Below are 27078 nucleotides of genomic sequence, written 5' to 3' on the forward strand. Positions count from 1 at the left end.
GCATTTGTTACTAAAATTGACCATTGTATTGATAAATAGTGTAAAATATTGCACTATAATCAGGAAAGACACCCAGTACATTTAGGTTGTTTAAAAAAGTCTTCTGTTTAATTAGTTGCACAGGAACAATGAATTTATTGTTGACACAATGCAGACTATTTAAATTGACAAATTTCCATTTCACATTTCCATTGCAACTGTAAAATCTCAAAGCAAAGTTTACAATATGCATCTTGCACTTGAAAATTACAACACTTTCAAGTAAAGTGTATGCAGGAATTAGAACACTCCAGTAATTACATTTATCTTAAGAAAAACTTAAAACTTAGTTAGATTCTTCACTGTATGCAGGGTTGTACTGTGAAGCTTCACATTTTCAAGAAGTGCTTACTTAGCTTTTAAACCAAGGAAACTGACAAATACGCATGTAGCAAATTTCATCCAGCCATTTTTAGACAAATAAGTTTCTCTTTTAATTTGTTTCTTCCTAGTGAAAAGCTTTATTTGCAATATAAACTGAAAAGTACCAGCCACAAAAATTCAGTTAACTTTAAAGGATAACACGATAGTCCATAACTTCTCTGCTGGAAATTCTATTGCTGTAGATTGGTAAAGTTATGAACACAGGCACTGAACCTGCCAACTGCAATGGTCTGTTCTTCCTAATTTTCTCACAAGTGGTGCTTCCAGTCAAAATGGAAATATAGATCTTCTGCTGTACTGTTTTCATCCCCACAGCAAACTACAAATTAAAAATATAGGTAATTAATTCACAACAATTCTGATTGTTTCATTCATCATTTCTTTATCTAAATTAACTCATGTAAAAATAAAAATGAGGAGGGTCACTCTGATTAAAGGAAAATATATTCAGGTGCGCCACAGCCTCCATTTATTATTACCTTGTATAGTATAACACAGCCTTGAAGGATTGGGGTCTGCATAGTCAGGGACAAACAGCCAATGGATAGCAAATTGAATCATAGAATCCCGACAGTGCAGGAGGCCATTCAGCCCATCAAGTCTGCACTGACCACAATCCCACCCAGCCCCTATCCCCATAGCCCCACGCATTTACCCTGCTAATCCCCCTGACATTATGGGGCAATTTAGCATGGGCAATCAACCTAACCCGCAGATCTTTGGACTGTGGGAGGAAACCGGAGCACTCGGAGGAAACCCATGCAGGCACGAGGAGAATGTGCAAATTCCACACAGTCACCCAAGCTTGGAATTGAACCCTGGTCCCTGGTGCTAACCTCTGTGCCACCGTGCTGCCCAATTGGCTTAAAAAATATGGAAAACAGAAAATAGGTGTAAAGGGTACTTTTTAGGTTGGAAGGAATCTTAAAGCAGTATGCCATAAGGTTAATTGCAGGGACCACTGGTTTTTATAATTAGCATTAATGGTTTGGACTCGGGGACTGGTAAAACAATATGAAAAGGCAGTATAGCTAACATGGAGGAAGAATTAAATATAAAATGACATGAGAAAACTTGCACACTTGGCAGTTGTGGCAGATAAATGTGAGGTGATGCACTTTGGTAGAAAAATAGAAACATCTTCTGTACCTGAAAATAAGCAACTTAAATGGGTGGAAAAGCAAAGGAATCAAAAGACATTAGGTGAACAAATCATTAAAAACTTCATTGCAGTTCAGCAAAGCAATTTAAAAAATGCTAAGAAAGCGCTTGGATTTACTCAGTTAGTTATAGAATTTGAAAGCATTGAAGTTACATTAAACTGACGTAGGAACATTGGTCAGGTAGCCCTTTCAAGCAGTGCACATTTCTCTTCTCCATAATATAAAAAAGGACACCAAAGCATGGGAGAAATTACAAAAAAGACATACAAATATGGTACCAGAACTGAGATTCCAGCAATTGGGAAAGATTGAACAGGTAGGGGCTTTTTCTTTCAAAAAATGAAGCTTTAGAAAATGACCTGATAAGAGATTAAAATTATAATTGCATTGAACAAGGCAGATATGAAAGAAAATGTTTACACCTGTGGGAGAATCCAAAACTAGGTACCATAAATACAAGATAGTTATTAATAAATTCAATAGGAAAATAAGGAGGAGTTTCTTTGCTCTTGACTTATTTGAAAGTAGAACCGTGTACCACAGTGATTGGGGGAAATAGTTTAAGATACTTTCAAAAGGAAACTAGACAAGTGCATGCGAGAAAGGAGATATGAATGATATGAATGACAAAAAGAAAATAGGAATGGGAGGAGTGAAGTATGAACACCAGGACAGACTTGGACCAAATAGCTGTATATTTTATACAATTCTATGTAAATGTCTCTAATTGGTAATAAAATGTGATTTAAAAATGAGGGAAAATATCCTAAAAAATAAGCATTAAATAAAGTTTCCTTCAACTATTTTAAATCCATTTACAACTGGTCAGAAATGACGGTTGGTCATTTAAACCCAAAGGAATTTCTATTTAATGGGGTAGAGAGAGAGATAAACTATTTCCTTTGGTGGGAGAGTTCAGAACAAGGGGGCATAACTTCAAAATTAAAGCTAGGCCGTTCAGGGGTGATGTCAGGACATGTTTCTTCACACAAAGAATAGTAGAAATTTGGAATGCTTGCCCCCAAGAAGCTGTTGAGGGCAGGCCAATCGAAAAAATTCAAACCTGAAACTGATAAGATTTTTATTTGGTAAGAGTATTAAGGCATATGAAACCAAGACAAATAAATGAAATTGAGACACAGCTCAGCCTTGATCTAACTCACAGAATCATAGAATCCCTACAGTACAGAAGGAGGCCATTCGGCCCATCGAGTCTGCACCGACCACAATCCCACCCAGGCCCTACCCCCACATATTTACCCGCTAATCCCTCTAACCTACACATCTCAGGACTCTAAGGGGCAATTTTTAACCTGGCCAATCAACCTAACCCGCACATCTTTGGATGTGAACTGAACAGCACAGGCCTGAGGAACTGAATAGCCTGTTCTTGAGTTCACTGCCAAAACTAAAGTAATTTGCTCACTCTTGGCTGCAATTACTTAAGCCCACTATGTTTAATTTCAAATCAGCATGTCATGACTGTCAGTTGCACATTCATCATTTCCACAGGATAATCAGCACATCAAAAGATAATAACAATAAACTCTCTTCCCTGGGATGGGATGTAGGACAGGCATGGCTGTGGGAAGACAAATCTCAATATCTAATGCAATCTGTTCAAGTTGTGCAATGTGAAAAATCAGAACAGTATTTGTAAAGGTCACAGAACAATTGATCCTTGACACTTACATTGTATGGCATAGGACACACAACTGACTAGAAATCAACTACAGCAGGTAGTCTGCAACTTCAAAGCAAAATTATCCATTGGTGAAACTAAACATCTATCTTGCTAACTGTTAATCAGATACAGTAGTTTTGTAAATCTAAAACATATTCAGATTGTAGCATTTTTTTCCTATCCCTGCACAATCTGCATATTCACACCAACCCCCAAGACAGGTGAGAGATCTGCTCCCAAATGTCTTCAAATCACCCTGAAATCTGTTCAGGGAGACTGTCCCTTTGCCGTTATTACATAAGTTCTGCTCTATGGTTCCAATGATCTCTTGTATGGACAATACAGTGTGGGAAATTACAAGAATAAACTTGCATTGTGCCACCAGAGAGAAAACAGGGTATTAGTGCTCTGCTGCACCTGTGCCACTTATTAAACAAATTACGATTTTAAAAAAAAATCTATCACAGCAGCTTCTATTTTCCACTCACTTCAAAGCAAGCCCAAAGTAATTTCAGTTTCCGACCAATTTTTTTTTAAAAATCAAGGAATCAAATGAGTCAAATATTTTTGATCTGGGTTTGTAGAATCTCTCATTTATTTCCCCGGAAAATTCCTGCTCCTGATAATTAAGCTCATTGGGTTAGTTAGTCACTGGATAAGTCAATTATACTGAGTTAACAAATGTTCTGAGGTTATTTTTAACCAGTGCTTGGTGAATGGTATTTCACAATGTCATCAGTTTTTCTATGAAAGCTTCATATCAGTGACTTTGAATATAATGCATTCCTATACAACATGGTTAAAATATTTTCAAGTCTTGATGATTGACCTGTGATTATTTTTTGAGATGTTAACTGATCCTTAAAGTTTTGCACTTGGAGATTTTGGATAACTGGAATGCTTCAGTTATTTAATTTGCAGTAATCATGTAAAACTAAACAATACTACCTTTTGGAAATCTACTGTCAAAATCTGCATAATGTTAATACTCATTAATAACAAAATAAATAAAAACAAAGTGCTAGAAAAACTCAGCTGGTCTGGTAGCAATTTTGGAGAAAGAAACAGAGTGACCATTTCAAGACCAATGTGACTCTTCTTCAGGACTAAGAGGTAGAAATGTCATGGGATCATGGTGTCAAAAGAGTGGGAGGAAAGAAAGGCAGAAGATTAGGAAGAATAAAAAGGTTAGGGATAGGTCAGAGAGCAGGGGAGATTAAATAACATGTTTTCACTTTGAGAGTTTTCCTTTATTCTGCCATTAACACTTACTTTGGACCAATTGCTTTGTTTCTTCACTATAAACCATTACCATTCCCTTTTGTTCCATAACATCATCATTTAATCTCTCCTGCCCTCTGACCTATCACTGACCGTTCCCCTTTTTCAACAGCAAAGTCCTTCACAGTTCTACCTCTCTTCAGTTCTGAAGAAATCATATTAGACTCAACATTAATTCTTTCCCTCGCTCCACAGGTTCAGCCAGATCTGCTGAGTTTCTCCAGCACTTTTACTTGAGCCCAGATTTCCAGCATCCTCAGCATTTTGCTTTTATTTAAGTAACATAATACTTGGCACTTCTTGGTTAAGATGCCTCGGGTGCTCAAAAATGCATCATAATCTATAAATGTAACTGTTGGCAGCTCCAGGGAACTGTTTTGCTTAAAAAAATTTGGTTCAATCTTCAGCAAAAATCCCCTACCAGGCATTGCTTTATTACGGTAATACCAATAGGGTTTCTTATAAAAATAGACACAAAGTGGTAAAACTGAAGTGTCATCGCCTTTTACTATTTCCCTACTTTGCCCCATCTCACAAAACATTTTTATACTGTCATAACACACAAACACTATCTCTTTTAAGATTCCTTTAGCATTTTTTATTTAACATTATTAAAATTTGCTTCCATTTATTAAATCTCCATTCTGAGTGTGGTCAAATTTCTCATAAAATGGTGTTCATTTGGATGAATACAGGATTACGGCCAAATTTTCCACCAATTAAGTTTCAGGACACAGGATTCTTACTTGGTCGCATAAATCGGAATGATTACTTTTCACCCTCTCCTGCCAATGCAAAATGGCTGTCTGCGCATGAGCACTGGGCCATGCAGACATTAGTCTGCCCTCCCAACCAGCAAGAAATCGAAGGCCAAGCCCAAAGTGAAAGCAGCAAAGGCTAAGAATGCAGCTTAAGTAAGGAAAGAAGTGAAACAGCTCAGGCAACTGGCAAACATCTGAACCCGAAGGTTCTTCTCAGAGCGACCCCACATCTCGGAGGAAACAGCTGATCCCTATCCTGGTGCTGGGTATAGATTTCAGGTAGAGTATATTTGAGATTCAGGATAAACAGATACTGCTTGGTTTTCCCACTCAAACCAAAGAACATACAGACCAGATGAGTGTTAGATTACGATTTGAATTTGGAAAGAATTTGATAGCAGAAATAGGAATCCCATTCATTTTTTGGCTGCCACTATCATGAAAAATCATAAATATTCTACCTCAGCTGTCGAAGAGTGATGGCTGTAAAGCACTCAAAACACTAGAACTATACACGTACAACGCTGGCAGCAAACAGCCATTAATTTTATGACAGATATTTTTACATATTCAACGACTCAACAAGATAATTTGTCAGCTGCTTACTGGGGCACACATTGTCAAACCAGGTTATTTTAACAGTAATGAGCATACGGTTAATATAGATAAATATATTTTTCTTTTACATAGATCACTAGAATGTCTGCATAATAGCAATTAAGAGTCACGTTTTATAATGGTTCAATTCGTGTTATGCGGGATGAGGATGAACTATGATCCGCAAGGAATTAATTTCCTCAGCACACTGCAAAAGCAGTTCACAAGCAGTTTTACACAAAGTGTGGTCCTACAACAAATGTTGAGGGGCATACATTGGCTAGTCCACGGCAGAACTGGTACAAAAACTGTACAATGAAATCTGTAAATTATGGACAGGCACCAAGCTTTGTTTCTTGTTTTCCACATGTTTTATTGTCAAAATGGTCATGGTAAAATCTGTAAAATATTTCCAACAATCTTGAGGAACCAATTGAGATCATGATCAGCATTTAATCGGCTGCAAAATGCTATGATTTCTTCTCCTGCACTAGTTTTCAGCTCTGTTCATTCAACTGTTTCGCTAAATTCCCATTTTACTTCATACCAAACTGCTCTCAATTGGAGCACAGGTAATCTTTGTGTTTCTCAGCTCTTTTTACCAGCGTTAGAGAGACACAGGAAATACAAGGAACAAAACTGAGTGAACTACTGGTGCAAATTCAACTTGGAAGGTATGATATTGTAGCCATTACTGAGACATGGCCACAAAATGGGCAAGACAAATATTCCAGGTCTACAGGAAATATAAAGAAAATATTGGTAAGGGAGGAGGTGTAGGGTTAATGAGTATGAATGAAACTACTTCAATGATAAGAGGGGATATAACAAGAGATAGGAAATTAGAATTAAGAAACAGAAAATGATTTAAGACTGTGGACAGGAGTTCAAGCAGTTGTGAAGTGTTAACTTACAATAAATGCTGAGATTAGACAAGCATCAGCAAAGGTAGAGTGGTTTAAATGGACACTAACTTGCATAGAGATTGTTTTTCACTGACTACCAGATATCTGAAACAGTGAATTTCTTGTGTATGCGGGATAGTTATGGATGCAGCTTAGTGAAACAATGGCCTAAAACTAACAAGGAGGCATGCCATATTACACTTATTAACAAACCAAATTCAGTTAACGATTTAATAGCAAGTGAACACTCATAGAATCCCTACAGTGAAGAAGAAGCTATTCAGCCAATCGAGTCTGCGCCAACTCTGTGACAGAGTATTTTACTCAGGCACTCTCCCCTGCTCTATCTGGTAACCCTACACATCTACCATAGCTAATCCATCTAACCCACACATCCTGGGACATTAAGGGGCAATTTAGCATGGAAAATCCACCTAACCTGCACATCTTTGTACTTTAGGGGGAAACTGAAGTACACGTAGGAAACCCACACAGACACGGGGAGAATGTGCAAACACCACAGAGACAGTCACCCAAGGCCGGAATTGAACTCGGTCCCTGGAGCTGTGATGCAGCACTGCCAGCCAATGTGCCATCGTGCCACCAATGATTAGATTACATTAATCTGATAGTAATCATATTATCAGAAGCAGCATAGTGTGTAAATCAAAAACTTAAAGCAGATACTAATATTTAAGATTTAGGTATGGCTGACTTCAATGTGATGACAGATTCTGATCACAGTAAACTGTGCAAACTTGTTAATGGGTAAAACAGAAGTGCAATGTGTTCAAAAAAGGTTATGATACAGGGTCAGTCTATACACTGAAGGGATATGAGCTCTACTTCCAAAAGAAAAGACTAAAAATGAGAAAGAAAAATCATGAAACTAAAAAAGTATATAAAAATGCAAAAAAAAGCACAATCTGCCAATTGAGAGAAGTACAAGGAAAATGGAAGGATAATAAAACAGATTGTAAAGAGTGAGAAAAACAAATATGAAAGGAAACTTGTGAATGATATCAAAACTAGCATAAACATTTTTACATTTATATGAAGAAAGAAAAGATGGTCAGAAACAATGTGGATCCATTGACAACTGATTACAGTGATATTGTCAATGAAAATTTTAAAGATGGTAAAGATGTGAATACTTACTTATTGTCAGTATTTACAGGAAGAGGTCAGCATGCCAGAAATCCAAAGGAAACTAATACTGAATCATGGATAGGGACTCACCAAAATTAACATAATCAAAATAACAGTAATGAAGAAAACAATAACACTAAACAGCAACACATTCCCGAGAACAATGACCTCCATCCCAGGATTTTAAAAAAGCTGTTAAAAACATTGGAAAATTATAGTTAGGGCATGTATAAAGTTCAATTGATTTGGGAACCACTTCTTTAGATTGAAAAATTGCACATGCCATTGAAGAAAGGTTTCAGAGGACAAGTAGGGAAGTATAGGCCAGCTAGCCTATCTGTTGTTGGGAAATGACTAGTTCATAATTAATGACAGGATGATTGAACACCTTGAAAATTTTCAGCTGATCAGAGTTACCCAGCATGGACTGGTAAAGGGTGTATCGTGCCTGATGAAGCTGACTGAATTTTTTGGGATCTTATCGAGTGCCGATCAAACTGACTGCTTTGTCAGGATGTCAAGCTTCTTGAGTGTTGTGGAAGCTATTCTCATCCAGGAAAGTGGAAAGCATTTTCATGCCTGACCTATATCTTGTTGATGATTGCCAGGCTTTGAAGAGTCTATAGATTAATTGTTCGCCACAGAATTCCAGCCTCTGATCTGCTCTTGTAACCACAGTATTTATATGGCTGGTCCAGTAAACCTTTGGGTCAACAGTAATCACAGGATGTTGATAATAGGTATTCGGTAATGGTGATGCTGCTGAACATCATGGAGAGATGGTTAGATTCGCCCTGCTTGGTGTTGGTCATTCTTAAGTGGCTTAAATGCAACTTCCCACTTATCAGTCCAAGCCTGAATGCTTTACAGATTTTGGTCCGTGCAAACATGAACTGCTTCTATATCTGCGGAGTCGTAAATGGTACTGAACACTGTAATCATCAGCGAACATCCCCACTTTTGACCTTATAATGGAGAAGGTTATTGATGAGCAGCTGAAGGTGTAAAGTAAAGTTTATTTATTAGTCACAAGTAGGCTTACGTTAACACTGCAATGAAGTCACTGTGAAAATCCCCTAGTAGCCACACTCCGGCGGCTGTTCAGGTACACCGAGGGAGAATTTAGCATGGCCAATGCACATAACCACCTAAGGATAGGCCGAGGACACTCCCAAGGAACTCCTGCACCAATGTCCTGGGACTGAGATGATTGGCCCTCAACAACCATCTTCGTTTTTGCTAGGTATGTCTCCAACTGGTGGAAAGTTTCCCCTGATCCCCATTCACTTCAATTTTTCTAGAATCCCTAATGCCAAATACAGTCAAATGTTGCTTTGTTGTCAAGTGATGTCTCTCTCACCTCATCTCTAGAATTTTGGGAGTGAGAGGTTGGGGGCAGAGGGTGATAGATGGGCTTTTCCCATCTATTTTTTGGATAATGATAAAACTGACATTTTCCACACTTGAGCACATTCCTATACAAGACAATTGATTAGACAATTGGGACATAAATACTTTCTGCAGCTACTTAGGAATAAATATCATGTTTCCTTTGCAAAACACATGACATTAACAGGCTCACACAATGAGCATTTATTGGCAACTTAATTTCAATACAGATAAATGTCAAGTGGAGCATTTTTGTAGGAAATAATGAGGAGGCCACATACTGCTTGGATAATGAGTCTAAATCAGATAGAGGTGAAAAAGAATTTTGGAGTAAAGATGCACTTGCGTTGAAAGTAGTGACGCACGTTCAGAAGGTCATTTTAAAAAAAACAAACCAACCAAGCACAGGAAGCTATTTCTGGAGGGATAGCAATGAAAAGTAGAGAAGTTGTGTTTAATTCATATCAAACATTAGTTGCACCAGTAGATGAACTTTTTCCATCTATTTTTTGGATAATGATAAAACTGACATTTTCCACACTTGAGCACATTCCTATACAAGACAATTGATTAGACAATTGGGACATAAATACTTTCTGCAGCTACTTAGGAATAGTTTTGGTCTACGATAAAAAGGACACACTATATAGACTTTGAAAGTGTAAAACAAATTCACAAGGATTACCAGGTTTAAGAGGATATTAGTTCAAAAACTACTCAATTACACTTTTCTCTATAAAGCTGAGAGGGAAGGGGCAGTTGTCACCTATTGGTAGTCTAATGAAAAGGCCTGGTAAAGTAGACAAGAGTTTTCAAACAAAAAACGAACAAGGAACAGTACAGCACAGGAACAGGCCCTTCAGCCCTCCAAGCCCATATCAATCACATTGTCCTATCTAGACCAACCGCCTGTATCCCTCTATTCCCCATCTGTTCTTGTGAATATCCAGATAAGTCTTAAATGTTGCTAACATGTCTGCCTCAACCACCTCACTTTTCAGTGCATTCCAGGCCCCCACCATTGTGTTAAAAAAAAACTTCCCCCGCACATTTCTACTGAACCAGTCCCCCCTTACCTTGAACTTGTGCCCCCTTGTAATTGTCATTTCTACCCTGGGAAAAAGCTTTCAACTGTTCACCCTATCTATGCCCCTCAATTTTATAAACTTCTATCAGGTTGCCCCTCGGCCGCCTCCTTTCCAGGGAGAACAATCCCAGTTTATTCAATCTCTTCTCATAGCTAATACCTTCCATACCAGGCAACATCTTGGTAAACCTTTTCCATACTCTCTCCAAAGCCTCCATATCCTTCTTGTAGTATGGTGACCAGAATTGGGCACAGTATCCCAACCAACGTTTTATATAACTAACATAATTTGCCAACTTTTATACTCTATGCCCTGTCCGATGAAGGCAAGCTTGCCATATGCTTTCTTCACCACCTTTTCCACCTGTGCTGCCACTTCTGAGGATCTGTCGACCTGCAAGCCCAGATGCGCGTCTATGCTGATAGTTCTGCCATTTATTTTATAGCTCCCAACTGAATTGCATCTACCAAAATGCATCACCTTGCATTTGTCTAGATTAAATTCCATCTGCCATTTTTCTGCCCAATTTCCCAGCCTATGCTGTATTCTCTGACAATCTTCATCACTATCTGCAACTCCAGCAATCTTAATATCATCCGAAACTTGCTAATCAGACCAGCTACGTTTTCACTTGCCAGATAGGCTAAACTAATAGCCATAAATATAAAACAGTCACAAATAAATCCTATAGGGAATGCAGAAGCGTCTTTACCCAAAGAATGGTAAGAATGTGGAATGTGCTATAAGGAATAGATAAGACAGATAGTATAGGTGCATTTAAAAGGGAGCTAGATAAACATGAGGGAGGAAGGAGTAGAACAGTATGCTGCTTGGAATTGAAGAGGAGTGAGAGGAAGCTTATGTGGAGCATTAATGTCAGCATCGAGCAACTGAGCCAAATAGCTTGCGTTGCAGAATTGATGCATTAGCAGTTTGTAAATGCACTGGCAAGTGTGTTAAAATCAATCAGTGGCTGCAGAAACTGGCAATTGTGTCCATTATACAAATGACAGTAATTCTTTCAGACTTGAGACTTAAGTACTTGAGCCGAAACTTTCCACCTGCACCTCCTTCCAAACAAGAAAAAGGTGAGATTGAAAAATCAATACAAGAATTGCAGGTATTAAACGACATTTTACCACTCCAAAGCATAAAAACATCAAAATTATGCCTTTCATTGAAAATAAGCATATTCCTTTATACAAAATAATCCCACTGTGCACAGTCTATCTATCTTTTCACGCGGCTGTGCACAAATAGGAACTTAAACGGGCTGAATTATGCTCAGCCTGCACAGGAACTTAAAGTTAATGTCTATTTATTAGTCACAAGTAGGCTCACATTAACACTGCAATGAAGTTCCCATGAAAGTCCCCATGTCGCCACACTCTGGAGCCTGTTCAGGTACACTGAGGGAGAATTTAACATGGCCAATGCACCAAACCAGCACGTCTTTCGGATTGAGAGAGAAACTGGAGCACCCAGAGGAAACCCACGCAGACACAGGGGGAACGTGCAGACTCCGCACAGACAGTGACCCAAGCCAGGAATCGAACGCGGGTCCCTGGCGCTGTGAGGCAGCAGTGCTAACCATTGTGCCACCACGCCGCCCTGGGCGGCTGCGAGGCTTACAGGGGAACACTGGGTACATTTTATCAAGCGACTATCGCAATTTCTGATATCTACCTTAGAAGGTTGGGTTCCGGCATGCCTGGGTCTCCACCTCTCCTAAAACCTGCAGGAAAATAAAATAAATATTTATGGAAAATCCAAATAACCAAGTAAGCACAGCCATAGTTTAGACTTACTAGGTAGGGCAGTTGATGTCATATACATGGATTTTAGTAAGGCGTTTGATAAGGTCCCCCATGGTCGGCTTATGAAAATAAGGAGGTGTGGGATAGCGGGAAAGTTGGCCGATTGGATAGGTAACTGGCTGTCTGATCGAAGTAAGAAGTCTCACAACACCAGGTTAAAGTCCAACAGGTTTATTTGGTAGCAAATATTTGGTAGTGTGTTACCCCAGTCCAACGCCGGCATCTCCACATCATGTCTGATCGAAGACAGAGGGTGGTGGTGGATGGAAAATTTTCGGATTGGAGGCAGGTTGCTAGCGGAGTGCCACAGGGATCAGTGCTTGGTCCTCTGCTCTTTGTGATTTTTATTAATGACTTAGAGGAGGGGGCTGAAGGGTGGATCAGTAAATTTGCTGATGACACCAAGATTGGTGGAGTAGTGGATGAGGTGGAGGGCTGTTGTAGGCTGCAAAGAGACATAGATAGGATGCAAAGCTGGGCTGAAAAATGGCAAATGGAGTTTAACCCTGATAAATGTGAGGTGATTCATTTTGGTAGGACTAATTTAAATGTGGATTACAGGGTCAAAGGTAGGGTTCTGAAGACTGTGGAGGAACAGAGAGATCTTGGGGTCATATCCACAGATCTCTAAAGGTTGCCACTCAAGTGGATAGATCTGTGAAGAAGGCCTATAGTGTGTTAGCTTTTATGAACAGGGGGTTGAAGTTTAAGAGCCTTGGGGTTATGCTGCAACTGTACAGGACCTTGGTGAGACCACATTTGAAATAGTGTGTGCAGTTCTGGTCACCTCACTATAAGAAGGATGTGGAAGCGCTGGAAAGAGTGCAGAGGAGATTTACCAGGATGCTGCCTGGTTTGGAGGGTAGGTCTTATGAGGAAAGGTTGAGGGAGCTAGGGCTGTTCTCTCTGGAGCGGAGGAGGCTGAGGGGAGACTTAATAGAGGTGTATAAAATGATGAAGGGGATAGATAGAGTGAACGTTCAAAGACTATTTCCTCGGGTGGATGGAGCTATTACAAGGGGGCATAACTATAGGATTCGTGGTGGGAGATATAGGAAGGATATCAGAGGTAGATTCTTTACGCAGAGAGTGGTTGGGGTGTGGAACGGACTGCCTGCAGTGATAGTGGAGTCAGGCACTTTAGGAACATTTAAGCGGTTATTGGATAGGCACATGGAGCACACCAGGATGATAGGGAGTGGGATAGCTTGATCTTGGTTTCAGATAAAGCTCGGCACAACATCATGGGCCGAAAGGCCTGTTCTGTGCTGTACTGTTCTATGTTCTATCCCCAAAGTACAGCAAAACTTCACACTTCATCAGTCAGGAAAGACCAGTGCATAGCAGAGACACACTAAGTACTATAGTATGTACACTGGCAAACAAAATTGTAGTAATTAACTGCTGAACAGTTCCTCATAAACCAAAGTATAATACCAAAAGGGTAAATTACACTGATGCTGAAAACGAGAAAGCTGCCAAATATATCTGATGTGGAGATGCCGGCGTTGGACTGGGGTAAACACAGTAAGAAGTTTGTTAAACTTCTTAAAATACATCTGAAACAGAGTGCATTACTTCCATGATTTCTGTCACACTGAACCCTATAAAACAGAAGATGACTATGTTAACACATTGTCTCTTCAGTTCTAGATTATATTTGCCTATTTAATACCTTTAAATCTCCTGGTTTCAATAGTCAGATCCTGTATAAAATGACCAATCTTTGTGGAAACATATCTGCAACATAAAGCTGCCCGTGTTTCTGCAGAAAAATACCATTCTCACTCAGAGGTCACAGTAAAGCATGGCAAATGGAAGAATTCAAGCTTGGAGTTCTCTCTTGAAGCTGGGACAAAAATATAATGCTCCTGCAGAATAGCGAAAGCTCTATTTAGCATCAGGTAATGCTGTAACATGCGGATGTGCATGATTACATAGAATAAAGAGCACAAAACAGGCCATTCAGCCCCATCAGTCCATGATTGTATTTATGCTCAACTTGTTCGATTTTACCTGGCTCAGCTCATTTTCTCCTGAAACCAGGTAAAGATGGCAGATTTCCTTCCCTTAAGGACATTAACGAACTAGATGCGTTTTTACGACAATCGAGAATGGTTTCATGGTCATTAGACTTTTAATTCCAGATTTGTACTGAATTCAAATTTCACCATCTGCCACAGTGGGATTTGAACCCAGGTCCCCAGGGCCTTGGTTATTGGATTATTAGTCTTTAGATTATTAGTCCAGTGACAATACCACAGTTATAGAATACCTATAATGCAGAAGGAGGCCATCTGGCCCACTGAGTCTGCACCAACTCTCCGAAAGTGCATCCCACCCAGGCCTTCCCCTCCACTCTATCCCCGCAACCCCGTGCAGTTACCAAGGCTAATCCACCCAACTTGCATATCTTTGGACACTAAGGGGCAATTTAGCACAGCCAATCGACCAAACCTGCACATCTTTTAGACTGTGGGAGGAAACTGGAGCACCTGTAGGAAATCGGCACAGATACAGGGAGAACACAGCATCTCCACACAGACAGTCACCTGAGGCCAGAATTGTATCTGGGTCCCTGGCACTGTGAGGCAGCAGTGTTAATCACTATGTCACCACCTTCCCAGATTATGCTCTCCCTTCAGGTATCATCTGCAAATTTTGAAATTGTTTTTGATTCCAGAGTCTAAATCACCATTATAAATTGTGAACAATAATCGCCCGGCACTGATTCTTGTGGGTCACTACTTTCCATCTTCTATCACATCCTCTATTCCTATTTGCTTTCTGTCTTGAAGTTAATTAGCTATCCATTCTTCAACTTGGGCTCCAACTTGTAAAATCCTTAATCTTCATTAGTCCATTATATATCTTATCAAAGGCCTTTCAAAAATCCAAATAAATTACATCTACAGTTTTACTTTTCTTTACTCCAATACTTCTACAAAAGAACATAGAAACTAGAAGCAGGAATAGGCCATTTGGCCCTTCAAGCCTGCTCCACTATTCATTTTGATCATAGCTGATCATCGAATTCAATATCCTGATCCACCCCTTCCCCCCATATCCCTTGACTCTTTTAACCCCAAGAGCTATACCTAATTTCTTCTTGAAATCAGACATTTTGGCCTTAACTACATTGGGTGGTAGTGAATTCCACACGTTCACCACCCTCTAAGTGAAGAAATTTCTCCTCACCTTAGTTCTACCTTGTCCTCAAACTATGACCCTTCACTCTGGGAACATTCTTTCTGAATCGACCCTGTCTCACCTGTTAGAATTCTATAACTTTCCATGAGATCCCCTCTCACTCTTCTAAACTCAAGTGAATACAATCCTAATTGACTTGGTCTCTCCTCATATGACAGACCTGATCCCAGGGATCAGCCTGGTAAACCTTTGCTGTACACCCTCTATAGAAAGGACATCCTTCCTCAGATAAGGACACCAAAACTGCACACAACACTCCAGATACGGCCTCACCAACACCCTATACAACTGCAGCAAAACATCCCTATCCCTATACTCAAATCCTCTCGTTATGAAGGCCAACATACCATTTGCCTTCTTGATTGCCTGCTGTACCTGCAAGCTTGGTCATGCAAGATCTTCCCTTTTAAAATTCATGCTGACTATTCATTATTATAGTTTTACTTTCTAGATGTCTTTCTATTCCCACTTTAGTAAGGATTACAATATTTTACCAGCCATATTAAGATGACTGATCTACAGTTCCCTGGGTATGCTTTATCCTCCTTCTTAAATACAAGTAACAATAGTCACCTGCCAGTCTTCTGGCAGTACACCCTTCTTAAACAATTATATTTTGCTTTATGCTTCTTGATAATTTAATTTCATAGTTCATTTTTGTCTCAATTTATTTTGATTTCACTTCTAATCTTTTTGTGTTTTCTCCTGCTGTCAGCGTACTTAGTTTATGTCACTCTTCTTAGGCCTACCTCCCTATGGATGAACACATTGATCTGCTTGAGAGGCTTTCTCTTTAGTTATATTGCTAAATTTGAGCTACCGCAATAAAATAAACTGCCAAAAGAGACAGTATAACTACATCCTTAGATGTCATCAGGAAAATACCATAAAAATATACAACATAAAATTTACCTGAAGTTAGGATATAGGTTTTATTTTTTAAAAAAGATATAATTTCTAATTCTCCTTTTTCTGGCTGAATTTAAAAAACAATAAACTGTAACCCTATTACAACAATGGAGAGCTACCAGCCACCCAGAATCTGCAACTTATATTCCCAAGTGAGATGAAAGTAGAAAAGACATACAAACCCCACTGAGCAGTGTAAAAGACCCAACCCTTGTTGGCTTTCACACTACCTTGAAACTCTTCAAATGTTTCTGAGATGAGACATTAGAATTCAGTTTTTTAAAGTTTATTAATAGTGTCACAAGTTGGCTTACATTAACACTGCAATTAAGTCACTGTGAAAATCCCCTAGTCGCCACACTCCGGCGCCTGTTCGGGTACAGAGGGAGAATTAGCATGGGCATTGCATCTCACCAGCACATCTTTCAGGAGCACCTGGAGGAAACCCATGCAGACACGGGAAGAATGTGCGGACTCCACACAGACAATCACCCAAGCTGGGGTGACAAGGTGAATTAGTAACAGGTTCAAGACAACATCGACAGGTTCGCGAAATAGGGGATGCATGGCAGATAAGATTTAACGCAGAGTGAACAAAAGAATATCAATAGGAGGAATAATCCATATAGCCCATCAAGCCTCCTTCATCAGACAATATGACTGTGGCTGATCTTCTGCCTCAACTCAACTTTCCTACCTGCACCCCATATCCCTTGATTCCCCGAATGACCAAAAATCTCTCTCTCAATGTTAATCACATTCAATGATGCAGCATCCATATCACTCTGGGGTAGAGAATTCCAAAGATTCGCAATCCTGAGTGAAGAAATCTTAGTCCTAAATGATCGGTCCCTTATCATGAGACTGTTGCCAAATGAAACTCCAGAACCTGACTTCTCAATACTGCTTATGACTCAAGACCATAAAAGGAACTTCATAACTTTCCTCAATGCAAGCACTGATGTAATGCCATCCAAGTAGTATCAGTAACACTTTTTCTTTCCTATTTACAGCCTCTTTACATTTGTGTAATTAGAAATTTTATTACTGTGGATGCAGTTTATTTGAATTGTCAGAAACCGTTTGTTAAGTTAGCACACAAGGGTTATATTTTCTGGAATTTTGAAGAATGAGACGTGATTTATTAAAGCATATAATAATATTACAGGATTCGATAGAGTAAACATTGGAAGGATGTGAATCCTAACTTTGGAGTCTAGAGCTGGGAGTCAGTCTCAGAATAATCACATATCACAGACGGCACGACAGCACAGTGGTTAGCACTGCTGCTTCACAGCTCCAGGGACCTGGGTTCGATTCCCGGCTTGGGTCACTGTCTGTGTGGAGTTTGCACATTCTCCTCGTGTCTGCGTGGGTTTCCTCCAGGTGCTCCGGTTTCCTCCCACAGTCCAAAGATGTACGGGTTAGGTTGATTGGCCATGCTAAAATTGTCCCTTAGTGTCCTGAGATGCTTAGATTAGAGGGATTAGCGGGTAAAATATGTAGGGATGGGGGGGTAGGGCCTGGGTGGGATTGTGGTCGGTGCAGACTCGATGGGCCAAATGGCCTCTTTCTGCACTGTAGGGTTTCTATGATTCTATAATGGGAACGCCATTTAAAACTGAGTGGTTGAGAAATTTCATCACTCAACAGGTTGTGAATCTTTGGAATTTTCTAACCCAAAGGGGTTGTGGGTGCCCAGTTTGAATATATCCAAGATAGAAATCAGTATTTGCTTTAGATACTAGGGGAATTAAGGGATATGAGGATTATATGGAAGGTGGGGTGAAGGTAGATGATCAGCCCTGATCATATTAAATGACGGAAAGGCCTACTCCTGCTCCTTTTCTTATGTCCATATTAACATGGTCTCAGAAGCATAGAAATACAGAAAAATTGCAGCACCCAAGGAGGCCACTTGGCCCATTGTTTGTATGCATGCCAAAAAAGTGGGTCTGAATCAATTTTGGATCTAATTTGTCACTTGCCCTTGGATCTCGTGGGCTTTTAATTTTCTGGCCAGTCTGCCATGTGGGACCTTGTCAAAAGCCTTGTTAAAATCCACGTAGACAACATGAAATGCACTACCCAGATCAACCCTCTTGTCTCCTGCCCGTCGGACACAACCTTCCCTTAATAATTGGGTGGACTGTCTTCATTTAATCTGTGCCTAAGTGGCAATTTATATCTCAATTTTTTCCAATAATTTGTCACCAGGTTTAGACTGACTGGTCTAATTATTCAGGCTATCGCCAGCTCCCTTTTTAAACAACAGGACAACATTTGCAGTGTTCCAGCCCTCTACCATCATGCCTGTCACCACAGAAGATCAGAAATCAATAATTAGAGCCTCCAGTGTTTCTTCCCGTGCTTCTACCAGCAGCTTGAGATATATTACATCCGTGCCTGGCAACCTATCAACTTCCATAGCTGCTAAATCCCTTATTATTTCCTCTGTCAAATGTTTATACTATCCATATTTCACATGTCTCTTCCTTAACTACATGAATCTATTATCCTCCTCTTTTGTGAAGACAGATGCAAAGTGTTCATCAAGGGGTGTGCCCATGCCTTCTGTCTCCAGGCACAAATTACTTTTGGTCTCAAATCAGCCCTACTCTTGCCTTAGTTACCCCCCTGCTCTTAATACATTTATAGAACATCTTTGGATTTTCCATGACTTTACTTACCAATATTTTTCCACCTCCTCTCTTTGCTTTCCTAATTTGGTTTTAATTTCATGTTGCATCTATACTTTTCTAGGCTTTCTGCAATATTGAAATCTCAGTACCTGACTCAAACTTCGCTTTTTTGCCTTCTTATACTCTGTATGCTCTTTGAAAGCCATGATCTGGATCAAAAGATTGATTGGGAACACTGCTTTGCCTGCTTATCAAATGGCGGATCAATAGCGCAACACTTCCAATTCAGACCCCCACCGAGTATTCCCAGGTAAGGCAACAGCACAGCCAAATGCAGAGCAAACTTCCCTTTCATTTGGCTAAAGCAAACAGAATCAGAATAACTGCATGGAAATAAACCCTAACGCACAAAGGTGACATGGAGTACTGTGTTCAGCTTTGGACACCAAATCTCAGGAAAGAGATATTGGCAATGGAGAGGGCACAGTTCAAATACATCAGAAAGATATTAGAGCTTAAAAAAAGAGTTCAATTATGAAAACGTTGCATAAATATGATCTGTATTACCTTGAGATACAGAGATGGTTATGGAGCAAACTAAACAAGATGTTTGAAATGATGAAGGGATTGATCAGAGGGAGAAACTATTCCCTCTGGTGTGGTCTTACAGGGATCAGTGCTGGGCAAACTGTTGTTCGCAATGACACAATTTATATTAATGATTTTGACATTGAAATCAAACAATTTCTAAACGATACCAAACTGGAGTAAAGGGATGATAGTCAATACAGAGAAAGGCAGCAACAAATTTATAAACTTGAAGAATGGACATTTAATTGGCAAGTTAATTTCAAAGCATTACATTTTGGTAGAAAAAAATAGCTGGCCATTTCCTACTTGAAACTTTATAAATAGAATATAGGAACAAAGGAATCTGGAGGGGAGGGGGGGGGGGGAGTGATATAAATACACAAATCACTAAAACAAGTCTTAAAGATTAATAAAACCATACCAATAGCAAATCAAGGATGGGAGTTTATTTTTAAATGGATAGAATTGAAAAGTACAGCAGTTATTCAAAACTTGCATCAAATCTTGTTGAGATCACACTTGGAGTATGGTGTACAATTATGACAACCATTATGTAGAAACAATAGAGGCACACTGAAGAGGGTGCGGAAAAGCAGAACTGCGAGGTTATACTCATCGGGAGAGAATGAGGACAGTTAGTAAGATTTCGCAAGCCCAGGCTAAATGGTGGGGGTTACACATAGTGTGACATGAATCCCCTTACAGTCAGTGTAACCCTCACTATTTGGCCTGGGCTTGCAAAATTTTACTAACTGTCCTGACTTGAGGCAATTCACACCTCTTTAACCTGTGTTTATCCCTCTCTCCACTCGTGTTGTCTGTACCTGGAAAGACTCACATTGCAACCATTATCTTGCAATTGTGTCTGTATCTATATATGCCCTGTCTGTAAACCCAACTCTCCACTCACCTGATGAAGGAGCAGTGTTCCAAAAGCTTGTGATATCAAATAAACCTGTTGGACTTTAATCTAGATATGAGGGAGAAAGGAATAGAGGTTATGTTAATAGAGTTAGAGGAGAAAGGAGAAAGAATGGGGGTGCAGAGGGAGGCTCCATAAACACCAGCATGCACTGGTTGGGCTGAACGGTCTGTTGTATGCATCATCCTGACTTGGAAGTATATCCCATTCCTTCATTGTCACTGGATCAACATCCTTGCACTTCCTTTACAAAAGCACACTGGATTGCAATGGTTCACCGTCAACATCTTGAGGACAATTGTGATGCTCACATCCCATGAATGAAAACAAAGATTCACATCCATCACATTCTCAGAAATTACACAAGTAGCACAGAATGACCCCTTCGGAAGATCTCACTTCCTCTATTGCAACATGCAAGTCTCTGTTAGTGACTAATCGGTCATGTGCAATTGAGAGCCCTAATTCTGGGGGTTGAAGAATGTGTGTAAGCCAAATCCTGTTTACAGTTTACTGTCTCAGAACCTTTAAGTTAAACCTTTTTATTCTAAACGCATTTTGTTGAAGTTGTACAAAACATTAGTACGGCCACACTTGGAATACTGTATACAGTTCTGGTCACCCTATTATTGAAAAGATTTATTAAACTAGAAAGAATGCAGAAAAGATTTACTAGGATGCTACTGGGACTTGATGGTTTGAGTTATAAGGAAGGCTGGATAGGCTGGGACTTATTCCCTGGAGCGTAGGAGACTTAGGGGTGATCTTATGGAGGTCTATAAAATAATGAGGGACATAGATCAGTTAGATAGTCAACATCTTTCCCAAGATAGGGGAGTCTAAAATTAGAGGGTATGGGTTTAAGATGAGATGGGAGAGATACAAAAGGGTCCAGAGGGGCAATTTTTTCACAAAGAGGGTGGTAAGTGTCTGGAACAAGCTGCCAGAGGTAGTAGTAGAAGTGGGTACAATTTTGTCTTTTAAAAAGCATTTAGACAGCTATATGGGTAAAATGGATATAGAGAGATGTGGGCAAAACGTGGGCAATTGGGACTAGCTTAGTGATTTAAAAAAAGGCAGCATGGACAAGTTGGGCCAAACGGCCTGTTTCCATGCTATAAACCTCTATGACCTCCTAAAGCATTCATACACTGCACATTTTAGTAGTTTCTGCATACCCACATTTATCCCTTCAGCTGAAAGTTCCGGAACATACTTTAGGAATCCAAAACCACAAATTGTGAAACAGTAACACAATTAAACAATAGGATACTCCAATGAGGCACTATTAATCACACAAGTATTACAAAATGACACTCCAATAAATAGGTGATATCTTCCAAACAATCTAACATATGTTTAAAACATCTCATTGTCTCAGAGTTGGACCATCGTTTACTGAAATACTAAGTACCAAAGGCACTTGCATACAAATGTATGAAATAGAAACAGAGGTAGGCCATTTGGCCCCTCACGCCTGCTCCACCATTCAATATGATCATAGCTGATCTGTTTATGCTTCAGATTCGACATTCCCATCTACCCAAAACACTCACTTGCCTAACAAGAATCTACCAACCTTGGCTTTAAAAATATGAAGTGACTGCACCTCTACTGCCTTGAGGCAGCTAGTTCCAAAGACGCTTAACCCTGAGAAAATAATTCTCCTCATCTCTCCTAAAAGGGCAACCCATAATTTTAAAACAGTGCCCCCTAGTTCTGGACTCACCTACAAGAGGAAACATTCTTTCCACATCAACCTTTTCGAGTACGTTCAGGATGTTGTGTACTTCAATCAAGTCGCTCGCCTCTCACTCTTCCAAACTCCAGTGGAAACAAGCCCAAACTTCATAGAATCATAGAACCTACAGTGCAGAATGAGGCCATTTGGCCCATTGAGCCTGCACTAACAACAATCCCACCCATGTCCTATCGCCATAACCCCAAATATTTAACCTCCTAATCCCCCCAACACTAAGGAGCAATTTGTCATGGCCAATCCATCTAACCCGCACATCTTTGGACTGTGGGAGGAAACTGGAGCACCCGGAGGAAACCCACACAGACACAGGCAGAACGCACAGACTCTGCACAGACAGTGACCCAAGACCGGAAGTGAAGCCGAGTCCGTGACGCTGTGAAGCAGCAGTACTAACCACTGTGCCGCCCTAAGCTGTCCAACCTTTCCTCATAAGACAATCTGCTCATTCCAGATGCTCCATTACTTTGTTCGCATCCATTTACCAACAAATGTGCCAGGATGTTTTTGTAGTTTTTTAACTATGCTTTCATCCATTTTCTACTTTGAGATGAGAAAGGTATTGTGGTTTGAGAAAGGTGTTTAGAGAGAATGAATTTTTAAAAATAATAAAAATTTGATGCCAAAGTTTTGTTTTTAGTAATGTTAAGTTTTGCTGTACAATGTACATATTATCCACATGAGAATTTTTAATCCCTTATTTTATTCCTCAAAATTGTTAAAAGGTGTGGGAACAAGGCAACAGACCCCAAGTGGATTCAGCCAGCTTTGGCTGGAGCTCAAAGCCTCAGTGGATAGTAAATTTACCTGACTATGAGCCAGGAACATGGTGAGAGGCCAGCTGAAAACTGCATCAAGGGAAACAATGTTCAAACAGCTCAAGCGGTTTGCAATATCATCTCCATACACAGGATGCAATTACAAATACCAAAGCTGCGTGCATTAGAAGTTAAAGTCAGTGATTAGAGGTTAATTAAAGAAATAGGCTTTACAGGCATTCGAGAGGGTGCAGAAGAGATTCATGTGAATGCTTCCAGGGAAGCGCAATTTCAGTTATATTAACTTAAAAGAGACTATTTTCTTTGGATAAGAGAGGTGCAAAGGAGATTTGATAGAGGTATTCATGAGGGATCTGAATGGAGTAGAATCACTTCTCGGCCTTTTGGCTAAGGTCAAGAGTCAGATCAAGCACAAGCTGGGATGCAATGCCTCATCTCGTCAGCTTGGATCTTGTTTGTCTCCCTTGTGTGGACCATGAATTGGGTTCAATTGAATTTGGTTTTTGCAGCAAGTAATGGACTTGGGTCCACCTGGTCCCCTCTGAGCATTGGCTTTGTAACTTTAAGGATGGAGTAAATTTCTTTTTAAGGGAGACACTGTTCTCATCAATGGAAGTATCGAGAACCAGAGGGCACAACTTTTGATTTGATTTATTATTGTCACATGTATTAACATACAGTGAACAGTACTGTATCTTGTGCACCGGTAATTAACAAAACAAGCAACGGCATCACGAAGAGAAACATTTTCACACAGCAAAGGTTAGGATCTGGAGTACACTACCCAAAATTGTGGTGGATGCACGGTCAATTAAGGCTTTCAAAAAGGAACTGGATTATATGCAAAGGAAAAAAATTGCAGGGCTATGGGGAAAAGGCTGAAGACTGGCACTTGGCGAATGACTACTTCACAGGGCCAGCACAGACATGGTGGGCCAAATAGCCTCCTTTTGTACTATAAGGATTCTATGAAAAATAGTGAGGTAGAAATTTCCCAAGGATTCTCCTGATCTCCTGCTGGTCACTTATATAATTTCTCCAGAGCTTTTGTTGATGTTATAGTGGGCATTGAGAGAATTTGCATGGAAATTCTACTTCTGTAAGTTCAGGTATGACAAAAATATTTTAGACTGTCATGATGGAAAAAGCACAATGCAATAAAAGCTAATTTTACACTTACAGAAAGTGAAAGTTACATGAGATTAATTCAACCAGATTTTACCCAGACTCTCTATGGGGTTTGTGCATTGAATCCAATTGTACATCTCCTCAACCAGACTGAAGAATCGTCAATAAGCAGAAGAGTCTAAACCAGGGAGTGCCAGTTAGAATAGAGAACTCAATGTCAAATTAGAATTTCACCATTGAAATCAAAATAGAGAGAAAACCTGACTTGAGAAATAAAATATGTAGAAAGTTTAAAATGCTATTTTTTTGCAAAATCTTCATTCACACTTAAAATCCAAAGAAATGCAACTCCTCACTTGTACATAGCAATTTTCAGTGTCAGAGCTTGTTTTGCAGTAATTAAGATTTATCATACCACTAACAATTCACTTGGACAATATAACCTGTTTATTGGGAATCCATCATGCTACTACAGTAACCTCATTCTGTGTTGCATGTTTCAATGCTGAATCTCTACAAGATATCAGTTTTTGGAGGAGCAGGCTATCTTGGAGCAGCAGCATCACAATTTCTGCACTTTACCTATACAGGTGTCAGAAGTTTCTGACCAATCTACACTTTTAGGAACTGTGAGCACTGTTACTGTTACTTCTCCAGCAAAATCCAACCCAATATATTGTTATATTTTCTATAGTAATGTTAATGGTCATTTGACCATGCAAATTGACTGCCATAGTAGTTGAACATGCACACTGATATTTAAGGCAATACTTTTTTTAAAGCATCTAATATTCGAGCTAAAAAAAAGTTTTGCAGGCCATACTAAGTAAAGTGTTAACATTATATAATTGTTAAGTGTGCATTCCACTCGGAACCCACCACCCCAGGGGATTTTCATGCACTGTTTCTGCAACAGTTAAAGAAACACAGCTTTTCTAATAACTTCACAAGGAACCTGCTAAAGCATTAAAGATTATAACAACTTGTATTCATTAAACTTCTTTAGAGGAAAATCCCAAGATGCTCCACAATGTGCATTGAGGGAAAAGTGAGCACCAAAGAACTAAATAGTCATTTGATGGTACAGAACTTGAGTATTGCTGAAAAACGTCTTACAGCCATATCAATTTGGTATTCTTACAGACTGTCCTGATGAGTGCAAGACAAAAAGCTTCCACAACATGCGTCCTTTTTAACAATAAAGAAGCAAATATTGAACAGGACGATGCAAAGTTTTGTCAAATGACAGGGGAAAATGGAGAGGCAAAGGATGCGAAAGAAATTTCCAGAGTATAGGGCCTTGATGGATGAGCACACAACTGCTGGCAGTTGGGTGGAAGGTGAGAGGATGCATAAAAGCCAAAGTTGGAGGTAAAGTGAGGTTATTGTAGGTTAGGGATGGACATGGGCGAGTCCATAAAGGTTTTTTTTTTAAAGTAAGAATTTTTAAATGGGAGGTACTGGGTTAGCCAGATCTAGCTTGATCTGACAGAAATGATTGGCGAGTTGGACAATGCAGGATAAGATACGGACTGAGGAGTTTTGGATAAGTTTGCAAGACATGAAACATTAAAATATCCCATTGTGTAAGTGAAAAAGGCATGGCGAAGAGTTTCAGTGACAGACGCGAAGGAACGGCAGAGTGAAAGATGTGGGTCTTTGTGAAGGATGGGGTGTGGGAATCAGTCAGCCCACGATGCCTGACTGTGGAAACGGTGCATTCACTCTGCAGCCAGAATGTCCAGGCACACGACCCACCCTTCCTCCCTCCCGCTCCCACCACCCAGACTGACCCAGGTACAGGATGCTCGGGATGAATCCCCAGCGGATGGCGAACTGTCCGCAGCGGAACACCTGCTGCAGCCGCTGTTTGGTCTCTTTACTCATTTTGACCATCGTTGACCAGACCTCGCCACACACTGCCGGCACCAGGAAATGCGTCACCGGAAACAGAATCACCTCAGAAACGTTCCGCCCGCTCACAGCGCCACCTACAGCCCGGGAGGTATTGCCGTCTCCACTTGGGTAGGGTGGGGGGGGTTCATAGCGCCACCTACAGCACAGGAGGCACTGCTGCCTCCATCCGCCGCTCACAGCGCCACCTATAGTCTAGGAGAAGGATGACGCGAAAGTGGATTTATGGAAGTGGAGCGTCCACTCAGTCAGAAATCAGTCAAATGGCTCCTGCTCTGGTCAAGACCACAAGAAACTATAAAGGGTTGTGCGAGTAGCCCAGTGCATCACGCAAACAGCCACTCATCCACTAACTCCATCTATATTTCCCACTGCCTTGGCAAAGCAGCCAGCATAATAAAGGACCCCACGCGCCCCGGACATTCTCTCTTCCACCTTCTTCCTTAGGAAAATGATACAAAAGTCTGAGGTCACGTACCAACCGACTCACGAACAGCTTCTTCCCTGCTGCTATCAGACTTTTGAATGGACCTACCTCACATTAAGTTTATCTTTCTCTACACCCTAGCTATGACTGTCACAATATATTCTGCACCTTCTCCTTTCCTCCTCTATGAACAGTATGCTTTGTCTATATAGCACGCAAGAAACAATACTTTTCACTGTATCCCAAAATATGCGACAATAATAAATCAAATCAAATCAAACTCTTTTGCCGAATAGAGCTGCCAATTGTTGTGAAGATAAGGGACACTTTGACCATGGGACCAATGATGGGAATGGGATGCTGGTGACCTTGAAGGTGGGGAGGGGAGGCAAGATGATAGTGGGAGAAGTTTGGTGAGCAGAGTTTAATCATGAGGGTGTAGTGGGGGGCATCTTGGCATTGCCCACCAGGCATCAGGTAGTGCCAAGGGGGTGGGGCCAGAGCGGCCAGGGTCTATTGAGACTTATTAGGGGTGTGATC

At 40.2% G+C, this 27078-nt stretch overlaps 1 protein-coding gene across 1 annotated transcript; it reads right to left on the reverse strand.

Moving 5' to 3' along the window:
• Window positions 1-86: 86 nt before the first annotated feature.
• Window positions 87-26159, reverse strand: tomm7 (translocase of outer mitochondrial membrane 7 homolog (yeast)). The gene is made up of 3 exons (XM_078228306.1): window positions 25991-26159; window positions 12127-12175; window positions 87-742 (listed from the first exon to the last, which is right to left on the reverse strand). The coding sequence occupies exons 1-3, from the start codon at window positions 26091-26093 to the stop codon at window positions 727-729; spliced, it is 168 nt and encodes a 55-aa protein (XP_078084432.1). The 5' UTR covers window positions 26094-26159; the 3' UTR covers window positions 87-726.
• Window positions 26160-27078: the final 919 nt, after the last annotated feature.

This window comes from Mustelus asterias, chromosome 2 (genome assembly GCF_964213995.1).
Source record: "Mustelus asterias chromosome 2, sMusAst1.hap1.1, whole genome shotgun sequence".
NCBI classification, from domain to species: domain Eukaryota; kingdom Metazoa; phylum Chordata; class Chondrichthyes; order Carcharhiniformes; family Triakidae; genus Mustelus; species Mustelus asterias.

Bases quoted from the DNA above. Each gene is read 5' to 3' on its own strand.
- tomm7 (XM_078228306.1), bottom strand. From the start codon at position 26,093: ATGGTCAAAATGAGTAAAGAGACCAAACAGCGGCTGCAGCAGGTGTTC. The intron at 12,176-25,990 runs GTCAGTCTGGGT...ATTTTCCTGCAG, and splicing joins CCCGAGCATCCTGTACCTGG to GTTTTAGGAGAGGTGGAGAC.